Source organism: Mustela nivalis (assembly GCF_964662115.1).
Source record: "Mustela nivalis genome assembly, chromosome: 5".
Lineage (NCBI taxonomy): Eukaryota > Metazoa > Chordata > Mammalia > Carnivora > Mustelidae > Mustela > Mustela nivalis.
Window position 1 is genome coordinate 155,586,485 of NC_139024.1, and position 21,454 is coordinate 155,607,938.

The 21,454-nt window shown below is 50.4% G+C and overlaps 2 protein-coding genes across 4 annotated transcripts in view; both read left to right on the top strand.

The window, feature by feature from the left end:
- Window positions 1–5,687: 5,687 nt before the first annotated feature.
- LOC309865259 (butyrophilin subfamily 2 member A2-like) lies at window positions 5,688–17,136 on the top strand. Its single transcript, XM_082731512.1, has 8 exons — window positions 5,688–5,862; window positions 6,257–6,380; window positions 7,122–7,469; window positions 12,485–12,766; window positions 14,060–14,260; window positions 14,638–14,658; window positions 14,757–14,783; window positions 15,842–17,136. The coding sequence occupies exons 2-8, from the start codon at window positions 6,296–6,298 to the stop codon at window positions 16,465–16,467; spliced, it is 1,590 nt and encodes a 529-aa protein (XP_082587638.1). The 5' UTR covers window positions 5,688–5,862; window positions 6,257–6,295; the 3' UTR covers window positions 16,468–17,136.
- Window positions 17,137–19,183: 2,047 nt separating this feature from the next.
- The window catches only part of LOC309865260 (butyrophilin subfamily 1 member A1-like), a 30,602-nt gene continuing 28,331 nt past the window's right edge, over window positions 19,184–21,454 (top strand). For 2 of the 3 annotated variants that reach the window (XM_082731513.1, XM_082731515.1), the window contains exon 1: window positions 19,196–19,734. The gene's annotated coding sequence lies outside the window, so the exon portion shown is untranslated. Of the gene's footprint in view, window positions 19,735–21,454 lie in introns of all 3 variants that reach the window. The other variant, XR_014312010.1, reaches the window with a different exon arrangement.

Below are 21,454 nucleotides of genomic sequence, written 5' to 3' on the forward strand. Positions count from 1 at the left end.
GGGCACTTTTCAGATTCAAACATTGGACAGCCTCTCCCGCTTTGGGTATTCCTGGCTAATGGGAGGTGATCAGTCTCCCCTTCCATTCTTTACGAAAGGATCTAGCTCAAACAGTAGCCCTGGGGCTGTTACAACAGAATTCAGTGAAGCACAAAAGATGTTTACCAACAGATTCCAAAAGCGTAAACCTAGTTCCAGAAACCAGCGCTCTCGTATTTTATCCCACTCAGTTAACGGTTACCAAAGACTTTGAAAGCTACCTTAAGAATTACCCATTAAAACTCTGAGACACACAGTAACCATCAGTTCTAGTCATCTCTTTGCTAGCAGATTTTAACAAATAACAAAAGAGTCTATTTGACCTTCAGTAAACTCTGATTGGAGTTTCCCGTTTACTGCGGATAACTGTCAGGAGTTCATAACTTTGTCAGGAGTTCAGATAGGAGTGGGGAGGGAGGGGGGTGGGGTAGGCGAGGGGGCCGGTTCAGAAATCCTGAACTTAAGGGACCTTGGGGTAAGGGATCGCAGTAAGGAGGAACCAGGGGCCCTCTTGTCGGTGGATGGGTGAAGCTCTCTGGGGGTTCAGAGAGGGGAGACAGGCAGGAGAGGTCTGGGTCTTTGGGAGCAGTGAGTGGCAGGGGAGGGGGAGGGGAGCAGGCCAAAATGACCCGTGAGGTGGAGCAGTGAGAGCAGAGGGAGGGGCGAGAGCGCAGAGTCCAGAAAGCCTGGACATAAGGGACCTCGACCCATTTGCCCTGGCGTTTGCAGAAATTGCCTAGGTCCATCAGAATCTGATAGTCAAATGTGCCTTTTGGAGGCCACTGGGACCGATTGTCTAATTGGTATTGTGGCCAAGCAACAGTACAGTAACGTCGTTTTTGCAGGTCCTGGTCCAGTTCCAGGGGTTTAAGATTGGCCAACAGACCTAAAACACCCCCCGGGATGTTTTAGGGTCGAATTTGGATTGGGAGGGCCCCACGATTTCATTGCTGGGCAACCCGAGGGCTGGAGGAAGGCGGCCCCTTGTCCACCACTGGGTTGTGGAAAAACTGTGTCGATTGCTGTAGAGATTAGGACGTCTCCCAGCCTCCCAGCCTCTCAGAGTCACGGAGGTCACCTGGTGACCAGTGGGGTCCGCCCTGACGCAGCCAGCCGTGATTAGGGCAGGGCTTTCCGGAAGGAGGCGCGGAATCAGGGGAAATTCACCAGGGTGAAGTGCCCTTGGGAAAGGCAGGTCTGGTCCGGCTGGGGAAAAGAGAGAGCCTCCCCACTAGGGTGGGGGCTCAATCTCCTTCCCCGGTGCCGGCACCAAATGTAAAGTTTTTCCAGCAAGATAAACACAACACCAGGCAAAGTGGGTGCAAGGCAAGATTTATTAAAAACGCTCTCCGGTGAAGTTCCAGGGCTCAGGAGAAGGCGAGCCAGGAAAGTTGCGCTGGGAGGCGGTGGGCACCCTCGGGCGAGGTTCTGGGACTCTGGAAAGCAGAGTGGCAGAAGTCGCGCCCAAGGCAGGGAGGAGGGGGCTTTTAAGGGGTCTCGAGGGGAGCTCAGGGGTCTTTTGGCAAGTTTCCCTTATTTGGATATCTCGCCTGCTCATCGGGGTCCCATTGGTCCACTGGAGCCCGGGGCAGGAGGGTCTCAGATTCCTGCTTGGGCCTTTGTTCTCCTGTCCGAGCTCAGGTCTTGTGGCAGGAACTTTTGCCATCTTAAGTAGTCCTTTCTGCCAGCCCAACAGTTTCTCTATAGAGAACAGGTCTGTATGTCAGAGGGCACTTCTCCAGAAAAGATCCTTCCAATTGTTGGATACAATGCTTGGTAAAATATGTACCTAATTCCATCTCTTTGTTCAAAAGCTGACTTTTGAGTCAAGGATTGGGTGCCCACAGTCTACTTGGGAAGTGACCCCAGGAAACCCAAGTTCATTTTCTCTTTTTTTGAGATTTTATTAATTTATTTGAGAGAGACATAGCGAGAGAGGGAACACAAGCAGGGGGAGTGGGAGAGGGAGAAGCAGGCTCCCCACTGAGCCTAAGGAGCCTGATGTGGGGCTTGATCCCAAGACCACGGGGTCATGGCCAGAGGCAAAGGGAAATGCTTAACCAACTGAGACACCCAGGTGCCCCAAAACCCAAGTTCAGAAAGAAAGGGGGAAAAAAGTCAACTAAGTGAAAAGTGGCAGAAAGGATATGTTAGCTAGTTGGTCACTGTCTAGTCACCTGGGCCCAATTGACCCACCCCATATGCTCAGAACCCACCTTGCAGGGATGGGGAGCCCGGGCCACTTAACCCACAGTCCCCGCCCCCCTTTGGGTGAGGGTTGCCCCTAGGGGTGGCATCTCTGCCCTGCTCTTCCAGGTTGGGCTGCATTGACCCACAGGAGCAAGCGTCCTCAGTGTTAGAGAAAGCTCTCGGATGGAGAACAACAGCAGGCACCTGGGAACTTGTTACCTAACAGGAAACTGCCTGCCCGACATGGACCTAGGGGACATGGGGTTATACATCAATAGCGTTCTTTACAAGGCCCTGCCTGGGAGAATGTAGGGAACGCCGGGTAACATCTGTCACCCCCCGCCCCCGCCAGCCCCATCCACATAGCAGCTGTGACTTCTGTCTTCCAATACATGCCCACGTACTGTAGCCCTGCTGCCCATGGCCGATGCACAGAGATGGGATCTCATCCCGACACCCCACCCAGGCCGGGCCAGAGGGAGTGATGAAGTTCTAGAACATAGGTGAGGGTCAGTGGGGTGAGGTCCGGAGCCGACGACCAAGAAAGAATTCTTGAGACATCTTTTGTGCAAAATAGTGGTTTATTAAAGCCTGGGGACAGGACCGTGGGCCAAAAAAGAGTTGCTGCCCTGGGGTGGTGAGGGGTGGCAGGTTACATAGGATAGGGTAGGCAGAGGTAAGGAAAAGGGAGATTTCTATAGAACTTTCATATGCTAAAGAGGACCTACAAGATACGGGGCCTTGAGCCTTTGCCATTGTCAAGGTCATTTTTCCCCTCTACCAAAGTATAAACATTAAGATAGCTGGGGGATTCCTAAAGAATGTCACATGTGTCCCCCCCAGGAGTGGGGGTGGGGGAAGGCTGCGGGGGGGGGGGTCAGCTTTTGCTTTGTCCTCAGCCTCCCTCATCAGGAGGACTGAATGGCCCAGCGCTGCGTCACCTGTCACACGTGTAGCAGGAACGTGTAGCAGGAACGCATGGGAAGTTCTGGAGGGCAGTTCTCATCCACGGTGTGGTCCGGAGAAGGAAAGGTAGGTGGTGTCTGGATGGACAACGTTGGGCGGGGGGCCTCCCCCTTAGCTTTCTCACTCAGGCATTGAACAACAGCTGAGTGCAGAGCAAGGGCGGGGCCCTGTAAGGGAGAGAGGATTTGGGCCAAGTGTCTGCTCCCAGGGAACACGAACTCTAGTCCCTGCGAAGATGTGCACTCGTGCTGTTGGGGTTGTAGAATATTGATGAGGTTCAGTGGGGTGAGGTCCCACTGAGTCCACGACCAAGAAAATTCTTGAGACGTCTCTGGTGCAAAATGGTGGTTTATTAAAGCGCCTGTGGTCAGAAGGGCCTGCTGCCAGGGGTTGTGAGATGAGGCTCATTGTGTATATGAGGGGGTTGGAGGAGGTAAGGAAAAAGGGAGGTTTCGGAAAGAACTTTCATATGCTAAAGAAGTCTCTCTGGATACTGGAGGCCTTGCTGTTGTCAAGGTTGTTGACCCCTCCAGTGAGGCATTAGCATTTAGATAGTTGGGAATTTGGGGGAACAGTATACTTGGCCTCTGGCCTGCAAGTTACAAAGACCTTAATTGTATTTACATTTCCTTCTGGAAGCTCTTGCTCAGGCCTTTGCAAGTAAGCTGAGGGAGACTTGCAGAGGACGGTGATCTCTACAAGTTAACTATTTGTTTTTCCTTTAGGACAGCCAGGAGTACCTGAGGATGTCACACACACCCATAGAGGGGGGGTTGCGGGGTGTCAGCTTCTGCCTTGTCCCCAGCTTGCCTTCTCTTCCTTCGTCAATTCCACATACACAGCAATAACAGGACAGGATGGAGTAGCAGGCAGAACCGGGAGTCGGAGGAGTCTGAGAACACTGCCGCCTGGGAACGTGTGGAGCTATTATCGGAGGAGGGGGGACAGGAAGGCTAGGCTGGGCCTCCAGACGCTGAAATGGAGAGCGATGGGGGAGGGGGGGCGGGAGAACGGGTGTCAGGACTTTGGGCCCTGGTGATGAAGTTCTAGAACCTAGGGGAGGTTCGGTGGGCTGAGGTCTGGAGCCGATGACCAAGAAAGAATTCTTGAGACATCTTTGCTGCAAAAAAGGTGGTTTATTAGAGCACGGGGACAGGACCCTTGGGCAGGCAGAGATGCGGCTGCCCAGGGCCTGTGAGGAGTGGCTGGTTATATACACAGGAGTTGGGTAGGTGAGGACAAAGGGGTGTTCAGAAGGGCTATTGGGGTAAAGAAGACTATCAGGATATTGAAGGCCTGGTTACTATCAAGCCAAGGCCACTTTCCCTCTAATGAGGCATTAACAATTGGGAGTCTCCTGGTGGAATGTTACATTCTTGCTATCAAGCGTCCTTCTTAGTGAGATTTAGGTTTAGAAGAAATTTAACTATTTACTTTTCTTTTTACCTCGGCCTTTTTCGGTTTTTTTATGGAGGGGAGGGTGACGTTAGGGCTTGAGGAACTGAGTTATGTGTCTTTGGAAATTGGGCTATTGATAAGGTAACTTCTTTGTTGTAAATCTCAAGGACATTTGCAAACCAAGGGAGACTCCTGGCTTACCGGAGTCTGATCTCTGCAAGATAGCCATTTGTTCTTCTCTTAGGGCAGTCAGGGGTGCCTGAGGAATGTCACACATATTACCAAGGGGAGTGGGTGGAGAGGGGGTGCAAGGCGCCAGCCCCTGCTCTGTCCTCAGCCAGCCTCCTGCTCCCTCATCACTGGGATACAAGGCCAGTGCAGTTCTGAAGTGAATCAGAGATTTGGAAGCCTCTGGAGGAAGCATGTAGGCACTTGGGGAAATACTAAGGAGTGTGTGTTGGAAGATTGTTCTAGAAGAAAGCTATACAGTAGTTGGATTGGGTTCTGGGAGGGGAGCACTGTGTGGCTGTGGGGTGTTGCCTCAACCAGACCGTCCACAGGCAGACCATGAAGCCCAATGGAAAAAGCCTTTGCTAGGTGCCATCTTCCAGCCCCCACTGGCTCTCACTCTTCAATACCTCTCAGTGGTTTTTGAATGAATAACAGGACATCCATAATGGCTACTGCAGCTCCCCTACCCCTCCTGCATTCCCTCCCTCTCTCTCCAGCGTCCCCACTAGCATCCGCACAACCCCAGCAACTGGAACACATTCCTTGGGCCTTGGAAGGGGGTCCGCTTCTGTTTCCCTCATCACCTCCCCATCTCTAACCACTACACGCTTGTCAGTCTACACACAAGAGGCCGCTCCTGGGGGTTTTCCTGCTTCTGAAAATTAGAAAAAGACTTTTAAACATTCAGATAATCCCAAAAAGCTACACACAGCTGTGTGATTTTAAACTTAGTGTGTATTCTGCCTAGTGACTGGTGAGAAAGCAGGCTCAGGGATACCATTGGCTGGTTGACACGGAGCTGGCCAGCCCTGGGCTCTAGACCATTCAATGACATTTGGGACTCTCTGGTCACAGTGGACCCGGTCCCAGGTCTGGTGTCTGCACACAGAGAGACTAAGGGGTGGCCAAGAAAAGGGTTTCTTTCTCCGGCAATTTTTGTTTTCCGATTATGTTTATGAGATTAGAGAGAAGAAGGACAATAGGAAAAGCTTCATTGGAAAGTCGGAGGAGATAAAACGCAGAGGAGAATTCAAGAAGGTAGGAAAGGGGGGGTGGGGCGGCAGGTGGGGAGTGAGTGAAGGTTGGGGGTCCTGGGAGTGGGGCGGCCTCTTCTGTCTGCCCCTGTGCTTGCTCTGCGGGATTGCAGGGGAAGTTGGGGGTGGGGGGGGCGAGGAAGGGTATGGGATGATATCAAATGACACCTGAAGAAACTCAACTCTGCTTAGAGAAGTGAGCTGGAGAAGGCCGAAAACTGCCTCCTGGATCCTCACCTTGTGGCTTATCTGTGGAATGTATAAGGAGTCAGTCTACAGGGAGAGGAAGGGTGCTACCCGACACAGAAGTTGGGGCGCTGAAGATCCCAGTGCGGGTCACAGGAAAGTTTGACTTCCATCAGAGCTGGTGCCACATTTCTCCTTGTCTGCACCCCCAGGCCTTGCGTCGCTGCTTCTCCAGGGAGCCCAGTCTTTGGATGGAGGCGGCCGCTGCTTTGCGCTTCTCCGTGCCCCGCTCCCTTCTGTCCTTCATGTTGGTCAGCTGCTTGGGCCTGCTCTCAGGTAGGGGCTCCTCCCTCGAGCTCCTGCCAGCTCTTCAGAGGGGTGAGAGGGCACTCCAGTCTACAGAGAGGAAGAGGGGAAAAGGTCTGGGGTTGGGGTCTGGCAGCTCGCATTCTGCACGTGCTCCCCGGATGTCGACCAGCACTGTCCGATAGCAATCCAGGGAGAGCCACAAAGGCAGGCTGCACATACAATTTTAGGTTTTCCAGTAGCTGCCTTTAGAACAGCAGAAAAAAACAGATGAAATAGATTTTGATCATGCATTTTGTTTAACCCCAAATAACCAGAATATTGTTATTTAAACTTTTAATTAATGTAAAATATGAACAGTGAGCTATTTGACCTTTTTTACTCTAACATTTCCAAATTGTGTGTATTTCACACTTAACAGCACATTCCAGCAGCCGCTGGCCTGTGGCTGCCTTAACGGACAGCTTGAGTGTTAGGGAAAATCGAAGCACAGGGTCTGCAGGAGGTGCTCTATGGACTGTGGTCACAGTGGATCCAGTCCCAGGTCCACGGCTTTCCATATGTGAAGCATATGTGTGCTCCAATAAAGACAAGCCTCACTGGGTACCCCCACCAGGCATCTGTGGCTGCCAGCCAACCTCAGCGGCCTGCCCCCAGAATCCTCTGGTGTGGCCTTAGGAAGATTACTTTTGTCCCCTGGAATATCTGCTTCCTTTCCTGCCTTAGATCTTTGATAACTGTGTCTTCTGATTCTGCTCCTTTGTTGAACAGCCCCGTTTACTGTCATGGGGCCAGCTGACCCTGTCCTGGCCATGGTGGGAGAAGACACCATGTTCCGCTGCCACCTGTCCCCCGAGAAGGACGCAGAGCACATGGAGGTGCGCTGGTTCCGTGCTCAGTTCTCCCCGGCAGTGCTTGTGTATAAGGATGGACAGGAGAGGACCGAGGAGCAGATGGAGGAGTACCGGGGAAGAACCACCTTGGTGAGTGACCACATCAACACAGGGAGTGTGGTGCTTGTCATACACAATGTCACAGCCCACGACAATGGCATCTACCACTGTTACTTCCAAGAAGGCAGATCCTACGACGAGGCCATCCTGCGCCTGATGGTGGCAGGTGTGTATTTTCATTTTGTTGGTTGCTTTTTCAGGGGGACCCTTCGGGGAGGTTTCTCTCCTAACTTCAGGCCCTATTGCAGCCCAGCAGGTTTTAAACAGGGAAGGTAGTGGGAAGCCTGGGTGGCTCAGTGGGTTAAGCATCTGCCTTCGGCTTAGGTTATGATTCCAGAGTACTGGCTCCTTGGTCAGCTGGGAGCCTGCTTCTCTTTCTCCCTCTGCCTGCTGTTCCCCCTGCTTGTGCTTGCTCTCTCTCTGTCAAATAAATAAAATCTTAAAAAATGGAACAAAACAAGAACAGGTAAGGTGGCTTCCTCCTCCCAAGGACCAAATAAATGGGTTTGCCCTGCTACACTGTGGGCATCAGTTCCTGAGAAGCACACACAGCATTCCACTGTAGCCTTGAGCCAGAGAGAGTGTTTAACTCTTACAGATAATTCTTTTTTTTTTTTTTTAAGATTTTATTTATTTGATAGAAAAGCAGGGGGAGCAGCAGAGGGAAGGAAGCAGTATTCCCACTAAGCAGGGAGCCCAATGGAAGGCTCCATCCCAGGACCCTGGGATCATGACTCCAGCTGAAGGCAGACTCTTAACCGACTGAGCCACTCAGGCGCCCCGCTCTTCCTTTTTAATAGATACTATAAATTTGTTTTCTAAATTTCTTTTAAAGTACTTTTTTTTTTTTTTTAAATTTATTTGACACAGAGAGAGTACAAGGAGGCAGAGAATCTGGCAAAGGGAGAGGGAGAAGCCTTGTATGGCATTGACCAAAGCAAGTCACGTGGTGGTCCTCCCAGTACAGGAGAGGGGAACTATGATCCCCACCTCATTGCCTGGGGAAATGACAATTTTTTTTTATTTTTTATTTTATTTATTTATTTATTTAAAAGATTTTATTTATTTATTTGACAGAGATCACATGTAGGCAGAGAGGTAGGCAGAGAGAGAGGGGGAAGCAGGCTCCCCGCTGAGCAGAGAGCCCAACTTGGGGCTGGATCCCAGTGATGAAGTCCCAGAACCTAAGTCAGGTTCGGTGGGGTGAGGTTCGGAGCTGATGACTAAAGAAAGAATTCTTAAGACATCTCTGGTGCAAAATGGTGGTTTATTAAAGCACGGGGACAGGACCCGTGGGCAGGAAGAGCTGCTGCCCCGGGTTGTGAGGAGTGGCTGGTTATATACACAGGAGTTGGGTAGGTGAGGACAAAGGGGTGTTCAGAAGGGCTATTGGGGCAAAGAATACTATCAGGATATTGAAGGCCTGGTTACTATCAAGTAAAGACAATTGGAAGTCTGGTGGAATGTTACATTCCTGCTATCAAGCATCCTTGTTAATGAGATTTAGGTTTAGAAGAGATTTAACTTTATTTACTTTTCCTTCTACTTCCACCTCCTTCGGTTTTTTATGGAGAGGAGGGTGACATTAGGCTTGAGGAACTGAGTTCTGTGTCTTTGGAAATTGGGCTATTGATAAGGTAACTTCTTTGTTGTAATCTCAAGGACATTTGCAAACCAAGGGAGACTCCTGTCTTGCAGGATTGTGATCTCAGCAAGTTAACTATTTATCATTTTATGGCAGTCAAGGGTGCCTGAGGAATGCTACACCTATGGAGGGGAGCGGATGAAGGGGGGGGGGTACAAGACGCCCGCTCTTGCTTTGTCCTCAGCCAGCCTCCTGCTCCCTCATCACCAGGACTCCCGGATCATGACCTTCTAAAAGGCAAAAAAAAAGAAAAATTCAGAGTGGGCAAATTTCTTTTTGCACTCCCTCACATCACAGACATTCGATAAGTCTTTCAGAAAATACTTAACAGACCGCTTCTATGTTTAAGTCACTGTTCCAAGTAACAGGTCAAAACATTGAAGGAAAGACACGGAGGTTCCTGTCCTCATGGTGCCCATGTTCTAGAGTGCAGAGAGCCAATTAATACGATATTTAAGAGAAAAAAATACAGAATATTTAAACTATCCTAGCTGGTGATGAGCACTGTAGAGAAAATAAAGCAGAGAAGGGTTGAGACTGCAAGGTGGGGGTTGGGAGAGTAGCTTCCCTAACGGGATGGCAGGGGAGCACAACAGTGTGAGTGAATTGCACCCCTCGGGGGCTCAGAAGACCCCGCATGAAGTCCCAGCACAGCACCCTGAAGCTGGGTTTGGAGAGGGGACCATAGACGTTCTCATCAAACTCTGACTGTCAGAGTGAGAAGAGCCACTGCATGGGGACAACATAGGGACATCCTTCATCTTGATAGTAATTTTGCCGTTTTTGACCTTTCCCCAAATGCCAGTGTAGTGAGAGTGACTGACATGTCCAGATGATTTCTTTAAAGCATGATACAGTATCAAGCCCGTTAGCCCCACAGGAAAACGAGAATTTGATCAGAGGACTTGGGCAAGGCTTCAGAATAGAAGTGGCATATAAACCAGGATTTCTAAGAGTTTATTAATAATGGTTTTAAGGTATGACCTCACTCTTGGGGCCAGTGTATTATACTTTAAAATAAATGTTTGAAGGCTGGAAGAGCTTTAAAATACACCTAAGTAAATCACTGGCATTTCAGTCAATCTGACCAATGGAAGTAAGGCTTAGAGGACAGGGTGGCCTCCCCAGGGGGTCTCAACTCGTAGATAGTAGGAGACGCCATCTTTGTCACCTAGAAGGGCATATGTGATTAATAGAAAATATTGAAATATTGTGGCAGGAGGGTTTCTCAGCCCTGGTGTCCTGAGTCTTCGTAGCAGCACTGCCCAGCTCACCACGATGGTATGTCTGCGATGGTATGTCTGCGGCAGGAACCCTCTGTTCTTTCCCTGTAAACATGACCTTGGCCTGACCTTCTCCAGTCTGAACTGAGTTGTGGAACTGCTTATTGTTTTTGTTGGTTGGTTGGTTGGTTCACTGGCTGGGTGATTTTGTCTTTAAGTCTATTGTTTCAAACTTGCCTTGACTGAACCCCGTGGAACTCCATTTTATTTTTAGAATTTCCTTCCAACTTGCCGAATTCTTTTGAGTCTTAATCACAGTTCAGAGTTTCTACACCAGCCTTTTGTTGTTGTTGTTGTTGTTTATTTCTTTTTGGCAAAAATCAGATGGAGCAGGTAGTACTGAGACTTACATGACTGCTTTAATTTTGTCTTTTGTTTTCATTTTGTCTTTTAATTTTTTGGATTGCCTTACCAAAGGAGTTACTTAAAAGAAGTTTGGATGTGAGGCTTCTGTGGCTCATTGGGTTAAGAGTCTGCCCTTGACTCAGGTCATGATCCCAGTGGCCTGGGATGGAGTCCCACTCCAGGTCCCTGCTCAACTAGAAGTCTGCTTCTCCTTCTGCCCTTCTCCCCGCACTTATGCTTGCTCTGTCTCTCTCAAATAAATATATAAAATATTTTTTAAAAGATTTTTAAATTTATTCGAGAGAATGGGGGTAGGAGCAAAGGGAGGGGGCAAGCAGATTCCGTGCTTACTGCAGAGCCCCACATGGCTCGATCTCAGGACCCTGACATCATGACCTCAGCCAAAACCAAGAGTTGGATGTTTCACTGGCTGTGCCACTCAGGCGCCCCAATAAATAAAATCTTAAAAAAAAAAAAAAGATTGGATGAGATAGTGTTGTCCAACAATAAACAGGAATTATATTTTGCTGAGCTGTTCTTTTTTTTTTTTTTTTAAGATTTTTATTTATTAATTTGACAGAGATCACAAGTAGGCAGAGAAGCAGGCAGAGAGAGAGGGAGAAGCAGGCTCCCTGCTGAGCAGAGAGCCCGATGCGGGGCTCAATCCCAGGACTCTGGGATCATGACCTGAGCCGAAGGCAGAGGCTTTAACCCACTGAGCCACCCAGGCGCCCCTTGCTGAGCTGTTCTAAGATAAAATCTAATTTAATTTCATTAAGAACTTTGGATAATCTCTAGACTCCTGGCTGAAGAGGCAGAAGTCTCCTAGGTCTTGAACCACTAATCTATTTTTATTAGAGATTTTTTTTCTTTTTAAGATTTTATTTATGTATTTATATGTCAGAGAGACACAGCTAGATAGAGAACACAGCAAGGGGAGTGGAAGAGGGAGAAGCAGGCCTCTCGATCCCAGGACCCTGGCTGGGATCATGACCTGAGCTGAAGGCAGACCCTTAACAACTGAGCCACCCAAGCGTGCCTTTTAAAGACAAGAATAAGTTGGGAAGAGCCTGGACTCGGGATTTTTTGTGATGTTCTGCTGCCATTGAGGAGGTGATATTGTAATCCTGAGGATCCCAGGAGCACCCAGATCTTTCTAATTGGTAGATGTTGTGGAGAGATTCAAGGACATCCCCTGGCTAATTGAGCCCCTGGGAGGTACATGTCTCTGAACTGGGGTAGGGGTTGGTTCTACATTCTAGTTCTTTCCATTCTCTAAAAAACCAACTACTCCTGATGACCTGTGGTTCACATGCAGCCTTAAACTGGGAGAGAAGGGACTGTGTCTTGAGGTCAAAAAGTTTCCCAAGATTCTGCTGGCCTGGCAGGCTTCTGTCCTTATCAGATTATTCCCAAGCTTGGGAGACAGGCACTGTGGAGAAATCCTCCCAGGACGGAGAGTGAAATCCTCAACCTGTTTGTTTCAGGTTGAGCAGACACACTCACCCACAAGTGAGACAAGCAGACCCTCTAACTGAATGAATCAATCGGCAGTCACTTGGTGGGAGACAGACGGGTGTGTGCCTCTTTGATGGGGTCACGGGTGGCACACAAAGCCAAGTGCATTGTCAGCCTGCCCTCCAAGAGCTCACGATTTATTGGCATATTGGTCTCCTGATGTCCAGCACCAGGGCCTTCTTCCTTCTTTTCCTCCCTCCCTCCCTCCCTCCCTCTCTCCCTTCACAGAAGGGGGACCGTGGGAATGCAGGGAATACACCCAACCAGTTCTCTGGCCACTGGCCCCTTGCTGCCTTCCCCGTCCTTGGCTCTCCCCGTGGAGAGCTGATCTAAGACACTTAGGCTGAGACACCATTGCCTTGTTAGCTGCTTCCTGGTCTCTGTCCCCAGGCCTGGGCTCTAAGCCGCTCATTGAAATGAAGGGCCAGGAGGATGGTGGCGTGCGGCTGGAGTGCACGTCCAGAGGATGGTACCCGGAGCCCCATGTGGTATGGAGGGACCCTCACGGTGCAATCATGCCGGTGCTGGAGGAGGCTTACACAGTGGACACAGAAGGCCTCTTCATGGTCACCACGGCCGTGGTCATCAGGGACTGCTCGGTGAGGAACGCGTCCTGCTCTGTGGTCAGCACCCTGCTTGGCCAGGAGAAGGAAACCATCATTTTCATCCCAGGTTGGTTCCCTGCCCTCTGGAGGCTTACCACGCCGAGGCAGGGTCTTCAGACAGACCGGAGTCTGGAACAGGGAGGGAGCAATGAAGCAAGGGGCTCTGAACCCCACGATCTCTCCTCCTGGCTTTTCTCAAGGAGAAAGTCAAAGTCTTCTCTGAGAGTTGTTTCTCTGTCCTGGTCCTTATCCTGCAGCATTTTTTAAAAAAATTTATTTATTTAAGTAATCTCTGCACCCAGCATGGGACTTGAACTCATAATACCCTGAGATCAAGAGTCCCGCACTGTCCTGACTGAGCAAGCCAGGTGCCCCCTGCAGCCATTTTTAAGCATTTAGAACAATCATAAACGGAGAGTGGTACAGGCAAGGGAGCCCTACACTCAGGGAAGGGGGGATTTTCTATCTACAGACATGCAGGAATTCATCCAACAAATGCTTAACAAAGTATCCCCTGTGTTCAAGGCACTGTTCTCAAGACCGAAAATAAATCAGTGAACAGAATACATAAAGATCCCTACCATCATGGGGCTAACATTCTAGGGTGGCAGAGAGCTATAACTGAAATAATTTAACTGTAGATTATATCAGATGGAGATAAGTACTGGAGAAAAATTTAACTGGGGAGAGGACGGGGAGTGCTAGGGTATAGGGTATAGAGTTGTAATTATAAAGAGGATGATCAAAGAAGTCTTCACTAGAAAAGATGGCAGTTGGGCAAGTAAGGAAGGAGCTGTGCAGATACTTGAGTTGCTTGCTTCTCTGCAACCAGGGAGCAGGAACAGCACATGCAAAGGGCCTGAGGCAGGAGCATGTCTGGCAGCTTTAAGGAACTCCAAGGGGCTGGTGTGGTGTGTGGTCAGGCAGGAAGAGTTGGGTGAGTCTGTGGGACACAGCGTTTTGAGCAGAGAAGTAGCAGAATCTCACTCAGCCTGCTGGGCTGACAGACTGCAGGGGGTATGGACAGAGGCAGGCGTTGGGGAATTGCAAGCTTTCAGGCAAAAAGGAGTGGTGGTTCATGCAGGGTGGTGGCTGTGGTGATTCAGTGGTTGCTGTGTTCACCCTGGTCCTTCCCATGGTGACTCCAGGGGTCCCTGCTTTTTTGGCTCCTGGGCCCCCAGCCCTGGCAACTGCTATGGGATGAGTCAGTGCAGAGTCAGGGTCTCTGTCCCGGGTTTTGGAGAGAGGAGCCAATGGAGCAGGGACCCCAAGGAGCACTTCCTATGGGCATCATGAAGGACTCTGTCATTGGAGGTCTCCTTTCTCTCACTGAATGGGACTCTTCTGGTTCCCTTTTCAGAATCCTTTGCTCCCAGCATGTTTCCCTGGACGGCGGGCCTCGCTGCCCTCCTGCCTTCTCTGCTTCTCTTCATCACCGGGAGCGTCTGTCTCATCAGGAAACTCCACAGAGGAAAAGAGGTTGAAAAAGAAGAGAAAGAAATTGCATGTAAGGAACTGGAGACAGACCAGATGGAAAAAGAGAAAGAACGTCAAATAAGAGGTAAAAGAATAGGAGGATAGGTCGCTGTCCCACAGGGCCATGGTTCTAGCAGCTAGAAGCCTGGGGACAGGGAGGAAATGACCAGAGGCTGCAGCAAGGGGCTCGGACCCGTGGCATCCAGGGACCAACCCCCCCAACTTCTGCCTGCTTGCTCCCATTCTGCGGACTCAGCACCACGCTGCCGAACAGACACAAACCTAATAAGTTCCCATAACATCCAGCCACCAGCGCATGGATTGTTTCTGGAATCTCCAGAAGCTGTGGTGGGGGAGGGGCGGGGGTGTTCATGAAGGGCCCACCCTCCCTCGTTTAACACAAACTCAGATTCTCTGATTTCTTCTATTGAAGACATGAAGTGGTTTCTGTTTCTTTGTCAGAGCAACTTGAAGAAGAACTACGTAAGTGTACCATTTCCTGAAGTAGTCCGTGCAGGTTTGCGCTCTCCTTGGTTAGCCAGCAACTCCTGAAGCTCGTCTGTCTGTCTGTCCCATTGCAGGATGGAGAAGAACCTTGCTACATGCCGGTGAGCGCCCTGGACATGCCCTCAAGCCTCACCCCGCTGGCCCTCAGGCCTCTCCCCAGCCAGCAGGACCTATTAGAGGAAGTGGGCAGGGGGCTCCAGGTGGTGGAGGGGCTGGGATGCAATCATTAGCCACACCCCTGCAGCACTGGGTCCCAGCTCTGCTATCAGGGAACCCAGGCGATCTTAGCATAATTTCGTCTATTACCAGAGCCTCATCCTAATGAGCACTTTGCATCTTACGAGTTCTCCCCTGCTGCTCAAAAGCACACAGGCATCCAGGCTTTACCAGTTACCGTGGTACTCCAACCTTTCCTCTTTAGGTGAATTTCAACACTCCCAGTCAGACATCTCAACAACGTGGGGAGAAGGGAAAATCACGTTCACACGACAGCAGTGTAGACCAGCTGAGTAGCAGGGAGGTGGTAGTACGTGGGTGATCTGCAGGGCTCGGAAGCCTTTCCTACATCCAGAGAGGTCAGACCCTTGCAGAAGCAGGTTGTGGAGATGTGACCTTCCCTTTTTCCCTTGGGAAGGGGATGCCCTTGGGAGTCATCTCCGTCAGTAGTCAGCTGGTGAAACTGGTGGAATCCGGAGAACCAATGAAAGGAACTTTGACTACCCAGGAATCTGCAGGGGAAATTGGCATAAATTGCTTCACTGGGAGAGGGGGCCGGGTGGACCTCTTGGTTGGTTTAAGCCAAATTAGAATGTTCCTGACTAAAGAGAGTCCCAGAGACCATATGTCTTGAATAGAAAAGGGGGCAGAGTGGAGAATGTTGAGAGAAAGCGGGAGCCATGGATTTTGGTTCCTTTGCTAAACTTATCACATTTTTAGAGCCCAGATGATCCCCTACCTGAGGCCAGGCTCCTGTCAGACGGGGTGGAAGTGCAGTCTCAGGGGTTCTGTGAGCCAGCTGCCTGGGAGTTGTGATCAAGGGGCCTTCGTGGAAAAGGCCGCCACACAGGGGTCTCCCACCACCTTTCTGGGACCTCCCTGGGGTCCAGGAATAGCACTATCCCCCAAGACCCCAGGCCTAAACCAGAGACTTCTTCTGCAGCCGATGTGGTCCTGGATCCGGACACCGCTCATCCTGAGCTCTTCCTCACAGAGGACGGGAGAAGCGTGAGACGAGGCCCCTCCAGGCAGAGTGTCCCCAACAACCCGGAGAGATTCGACTGCCGGCCTTGCGTGCTGGGCCTGGAGAGCTTCTCCTCAGGAAGGCATTACTGGGAGGTGGAGGTTGAAAACGTGATGGTGTGGGCTGTGGGGGTTTGCAGAGACAGTGTTGAGAGGAAAGGGGAGGCCCTACTGGTCCCCCAGAATGGCTTCTGGACCCTGGAGATGTTTGGAAACCAGTACCGGGCCCTTTCTTCCCCTGAGAAGATTCTCCCCCTGAGAGAGCGTCTTCGCCGGGTGGGCATCTTTCTGGACTATGAAGCCGGAGATATCTCCTTCTATAACATGAGGGACAGATCACACATCTACACATGTCCCTGTTCACCCTTTTCTGGGCCCCTAAGGCCCTTCTTCAGGCTGGGGTCTGATGACAGCCCCCTCTTCATCTGCCCAGCCTTCACGGGGGCACGGGGGGTCCTGGTGCCAGAGGGCGGCTTGATTCTCCACAGGATGGGGACCCATCGTCGCAGCCACCATGAAGAGTTTCCTGGCCTCAGAGCCAAGTAGAGAAGCCTTGGGCTGTCTCTGCTACCAGAGCACAGCACCCTGGAAGGAGATGGGCCTGGACCCATGGAAGAACTGAGGGGAGGGAAGCCACAGCTGGAGGTCAGGGACTGGGGAAGCAGCCGGGGAGGTGAGAGCCACCGAAGGGTACGAGTGCTGTGAGCCTCACCCTCACAGCCGAGGGGCTCAGGAGCTGATGGTCCATTTCCAGCCCTCCCCTGAGCTTTCCAGACTATACAGCAAAGCTCTCCCAACCTAGAACTGAGCTGAAGGATGAAGACACATCTTGGCCTGGCTCAGGTGTCCCGTCGGTAAACTGGGAGTCAGTACTCTGTTCTGAGTATGGTCTGAGGTTTAAGGTCCCTACTGAGCAGGTGAGTACTGAACCAGGTAGATCCCCAGGTTCAGGTTCAAGGGGAAAAGCAGCACTTTACAAATTTTTGACCTCAGGCTTCCTTTAGACATTAAAAATTATTGAGGGGGGCGCCCTGGTAGCTAAGTCGGTTGAGTGTCCTACTCTTGGTTTTGGCTCAGGTCTTGATCTCAGGGTTGTGAAATTGAGCCTTTCATCCAGCTCCGTGTCAGAACAGAATCTGCCTGAGATTCCCTCTCCTTCTCCCTCTGCCCCTCCTCCTATTCCTCGCTGCCTCTCTTGCTAAATAAATAAAATCTTAAAAAATAAATAGATAAAAATTATTGAGGACTCTAAAGAGCTTTTGCTCATTTGGGTTTTATCTGCCCGTATTTATGGCATTGCAGATGGAAACTGAGACATGTTAAAATGTATTTATGACACATATTAAATAGCAATAGTAAACCTATTATAAGTTAATATAAAAACATGTTTTATGAAAATTGTTTCTGAGGCAAAAGAAATTGTATTGAGAAGTGTGGCATTCTTTAAGTTTTCTACAAATCTAATATCTGGCTTTTACTAGAAGATGGGCTGGACCCTCACATACGTGTCTGCACTGAATGTTGGGGTATCACAAGCTGGGTCATCTCTAGAAACTTCACTGTACACTAGTGAAAGAATGAGAGCAAAAACAAATAATGTCATTATTATGTAAATAGTATTAACCTTGCAGACTCCTTGAAAGTATATCAGGGACCGCCACCTAACCCCCAGCCCAAATCTGCAAATCATAGGTTGAGAACCAGGATAGAGAATCCTGGAACAGAGTCAGGAGTCGGGTATCTAAAGTGATGTAAGTTTAAATGGTAGTAATCCAGTTGTAAAAAGTAGGCTGAAACAAAGAATATTTAAAAACTTAAGGCAGTGACACATGGCCACCTTCTGGAAAGCACAGGGCACTGAACTAGCTGACTTGGTAAGACGTGAATGTGTTTTTATTTTTGGGTCTCTTGTTACAGTATTGTTTGAAAAGGTTTAACCAGGGCACCTGGGTGGCTCAGAGGGTTAAGCCTCTGCCTTCGGCTCAGGTCATGATCTCAGGGTCATGGGATCGAGTCCCACATCGGGTTCTCTGCTCAGCGGGGAGCCTGCTTCCTCCTCTCTCTCTCTCTGCCTGCCTCTCTACCTGCTTGTGATCTCTGTCTGTCAAATAAATAAAATCTTTAAAAAAAAAAAAAAGTTTAACCAAAAACACAGGTCTGCAAGGCCAGTCGGAGAACCAGGGCTGCTTGTGAGTAGGCAAGAGGGTCCTGGGCTTCGAGCAGGATAGAAATCAAATGTGAGCTGGGAAAAAAGTGAGAGCAGCATTTATGGAATAGTGTGACAAGAGTAGAGCAGGCAGGGTGAAGGGGGTGTCCTCTTCCTTTGGGGATTTATGTTGGAAAGGGGTTCCGGGTACATGTTCCTTAAGGAATCTAGGGTAGGGTCAATCAAAAGCATCAGGTGTTATTCCATAAATCACCAAAGGTCGGGGATGTTGACACCAGTGAAAATGGAGGTTTGTTTGGAAGCTAATGTCCTGAAACATTCTTCTTAGATGTTATCAGGTTTACAGGGACCTAGGAGGAAACTCAATGATGCACTTTCTTGCCCCGCCCTTGGAGTGGGAACAGAGCTTCTTTGGCTCACTCAGATGCAAGATGAGATACTGAACATGAGTACATGGGGCCTGGCAGAGATGGAGCCTTCCTAAAATGCAGTCCTTTCAGCTTCCCTTTGTCACTAATAACGCCTGTGCTGATTTTGAGCAACTTGCAGGCTTGCAGTGTTCTGGCATTCTGTACAGTAAAGCTTTGAGCAGGTTTGTTTATCCATTAAAGTTCACCTATGCCGAACTCAACCCTGACCACCTCAGAAAGGTTTTGACTCTTTCCGAGAGAGTCTAATGTGGGTTGGTGGAGGGAGGGGTGGAGGGGCTGAGGGGTATACTGTGGGAAATCGCTTCTAAAATTAATAAAATAACTTGGGATAAGCAGTTAAATTTCTCCAAAGTAACTTAAGATGAGAAATGAGAGGGGGATGAATGGAGTTAGGAGGTGAGTCGTGCAGGCGCCCCGGGCAGGTGGCCCCCAAAACCTTCTGATTCTTTCCTAGTCCTCAAGGAAGTCCATCACTTACCCCCAGGAGACCCTTCCTCACTTTGCCATTAAAAGTGGTCCCGAGATCGAATAGGGGCTGCATTCCGACCTCATCCCTCCCCGCACTAACCACAAAGCCCAAGGCTCTCAGCGTGTCACCTAAGAAGAAAAGGTTGAGCAATCCTTTTTTTTTTTTTGAGCAGTATATCTCATAGGAACGCGGAAGCAGGATGTTTGCCAGAAAGAACTCTGCAGGAGAAACCGGCCCAAACCAGCCTGTGCCGCGGTGGACCCCGGCGCTGACCCTTCACCAGCTCCTCCCTCCGTGGAATCCGAACACTCGCGCGCGCGCGGGAGGTGGGAGGGTGGGGGTGGGTGGAGACCGGACATGCTAATGAGACGCGCGGGGCGGGGCCTGTGCCGCCCACTGCGCTGGCGCAGCTTCCCGGCTCGGCGCCCCTGGCCGCCGGCTGCATTTTTTTCCCGCCGCAGCTTCCTTGCAGAGCGCCGGCTGTTCGCCGAGCCGGCCGGCGCTTCTGCTCCCAGTCTCAGCCCCAGCAAACGCTGCCGCATTTCTCTCAGCTTCATCTCAGTTTCTGTTTGCGCTGAAAGCCAAAGAGTCCTGCGGTCGGGGACGTATTCTGGCGACCACGCAGGGACCCCGAGAGAGCCCCGGTGAGTCCCGGAGGACCCAGAGCCGGCAGACAGCGGATGGAGTCCCTCCGACCCTTGGGACTAGTGAGCGGCTCGGAGCTCTAGTTTGGCGTCTCGGCGGCGGTAAGTTGTGCCTCCTGCCTCAGCGACTCTGCCCCCTCAGTCAGGCCTCGCACACTGCTTCTCCGGTTTTTGCCCCTCGGTCACTTGGGTTTGAATTTTACGGCGGAGGAAGGTTTTTGGCCTCGCGTTCCCGGGTCGAGTGCCCCCCCCCCCCGACTCTCCCCTGCCTGATGTTGGTACCCCGCGGGTCACTGGAGGACCCTCTGGTGGGTGGAGCCTGATTTGAGTGTCCCTCCCCCCTCTGACTCCCCGCCCCAGTGTTGGTCTCCTGCGGGTCACTGGGGGACCCTCTGGTGGGCAGAGCCCAGCCTGAGTGTCCCGGGTCCCCGGACTTTCACCTCCCTGGCGTTGATCACTGACCCACTCTGGGTTGAGCCCACTCTGACCGTCCCCGTCTCCGTCGCTCTTAGCCCCTCCCCAGCTTTCCTTCTGGCTGGTCTTTTTCCTTAGGGTTTCTTTAAAACCTGGAATTATATCCAGACTCTCTGTATTTGGGGATTCAGATCTGTGTTCTTTAGTCTGTTTTCTCTCCGATCAGGGGTATTGCCCTGAGAAATCTCACTGTTGTCTTTGTGAAAGTGGCGTGTGAGCTTCCTACCATCAGTCTTGTCTTGTCCCTGACCATCCTTTTTGTCCGGTGAAACATCTGGTAACTTGTTCTTCTTTTAAGAGGGAAGGGAAATTCTTGGTGAGCCAGACTTGGTTTTGGTGTGTGGTTGAAGAAGTACAGATCTTGATCCGGATTCAGGGACTTCAAGGAGTAATCATTTTCTGTACTGGAGAGCCACCTTTTTTAAGAAATCAGGCTTCCTTCTTCATACTGGCCTGCCTCTGCCAAAGGCCAACATGGAACAAGAAGAGGTCCATTATTCCTATAGACCTGAAGTCCCATGGATTATAGTCAGCTTTCACCTTTTTTTGTAAGTCACCAGATTTTGTTCAACTTCCCAAGCTGGGCAACACCTTAGATATGATAAAGGACTCCCTTCTAGGAAGGGATCGATTTAAATTGGATGGTTTGAAGAAAAGGAAATTACTATTACTATTTTTAGCACTGGTCCCAATATAACTTGGGGGGCCAGGAATAATGGCCCCAAAATGGATCATTAAATTTTAACACTGTCTTGCAATTGGGGTTGTTTTGCAAAAGATCTCAGAAGTGGAGAGAAATACCAAGACCCCAGATTCAGGGACTCTTATAGAGTCTTTGGTAGAGTCTTGTAGAGTCTGTGGTAGCCTTTGTTGCTACCACAGGCACCCACCCACTCACTGCTGGGTTGAAACCAGACATTTTAAATGATTCCCCGTTCCAGTCAACTGGGATCTAGTAGTGCTCCTTTACTGGAGTCCCCTCCCAACCCCCTCTACTCCTGCAACTTTGACTCAAACAACCTCCCCTCCCTCTCCACCAGCTCCCCACCTCCTTATTCGAATGGAGCTTCCACCCCCTCCTCTGGAGTGAGCCTCACTGGCACCCACAGCAGGACCACAGACTTAGGCCCCAGCAGGATCTGGTTCCCCTTGGGGAAGTGCTGTACCCGAGGGAGGGGGGTTCCTGTCTCTTTCTCCCTCACAGACTTGGGGCTATGTAAGGAAAAGTTTGGTCATTCTTCCAAAAAACTGTCTCCCATTTAGGGATGCATTTATTAAGTTAAATCTCACATCCCTCAGCTGACACTTGGCATTACAGACACGTCTCACTGTTGCACCCGAGATGAGC

What these genes read in the sequence shown, in the direction of transcription:
- LOC309865259 (XM_082731512.1), top strand. Translation starts at nt 6,296, where the DNA reads ATGGAGGCGGCCGCTGCTTTGCGCTTCTCCGTGCCCCGCTCCCTTCTG. An exon ending in GAAAGAACGTCAAATAAGAG is followed by an intron (nt 14,261 to 14,637) that starts GTAAAAGAATAG and finishes TTTCTTTGTCAG; the next exon opens with AGCAACTTGAAGAAGAACTA. An exon ending in AAGAACCTTGCTACATGCCG is followed by an intron (nt 14,784 to 15,841) that starts GTGAGCGCCCTG and finishes CTTCTTCTGCAG; the next exon opens with CCGATGTGGTCCTGGATCCG.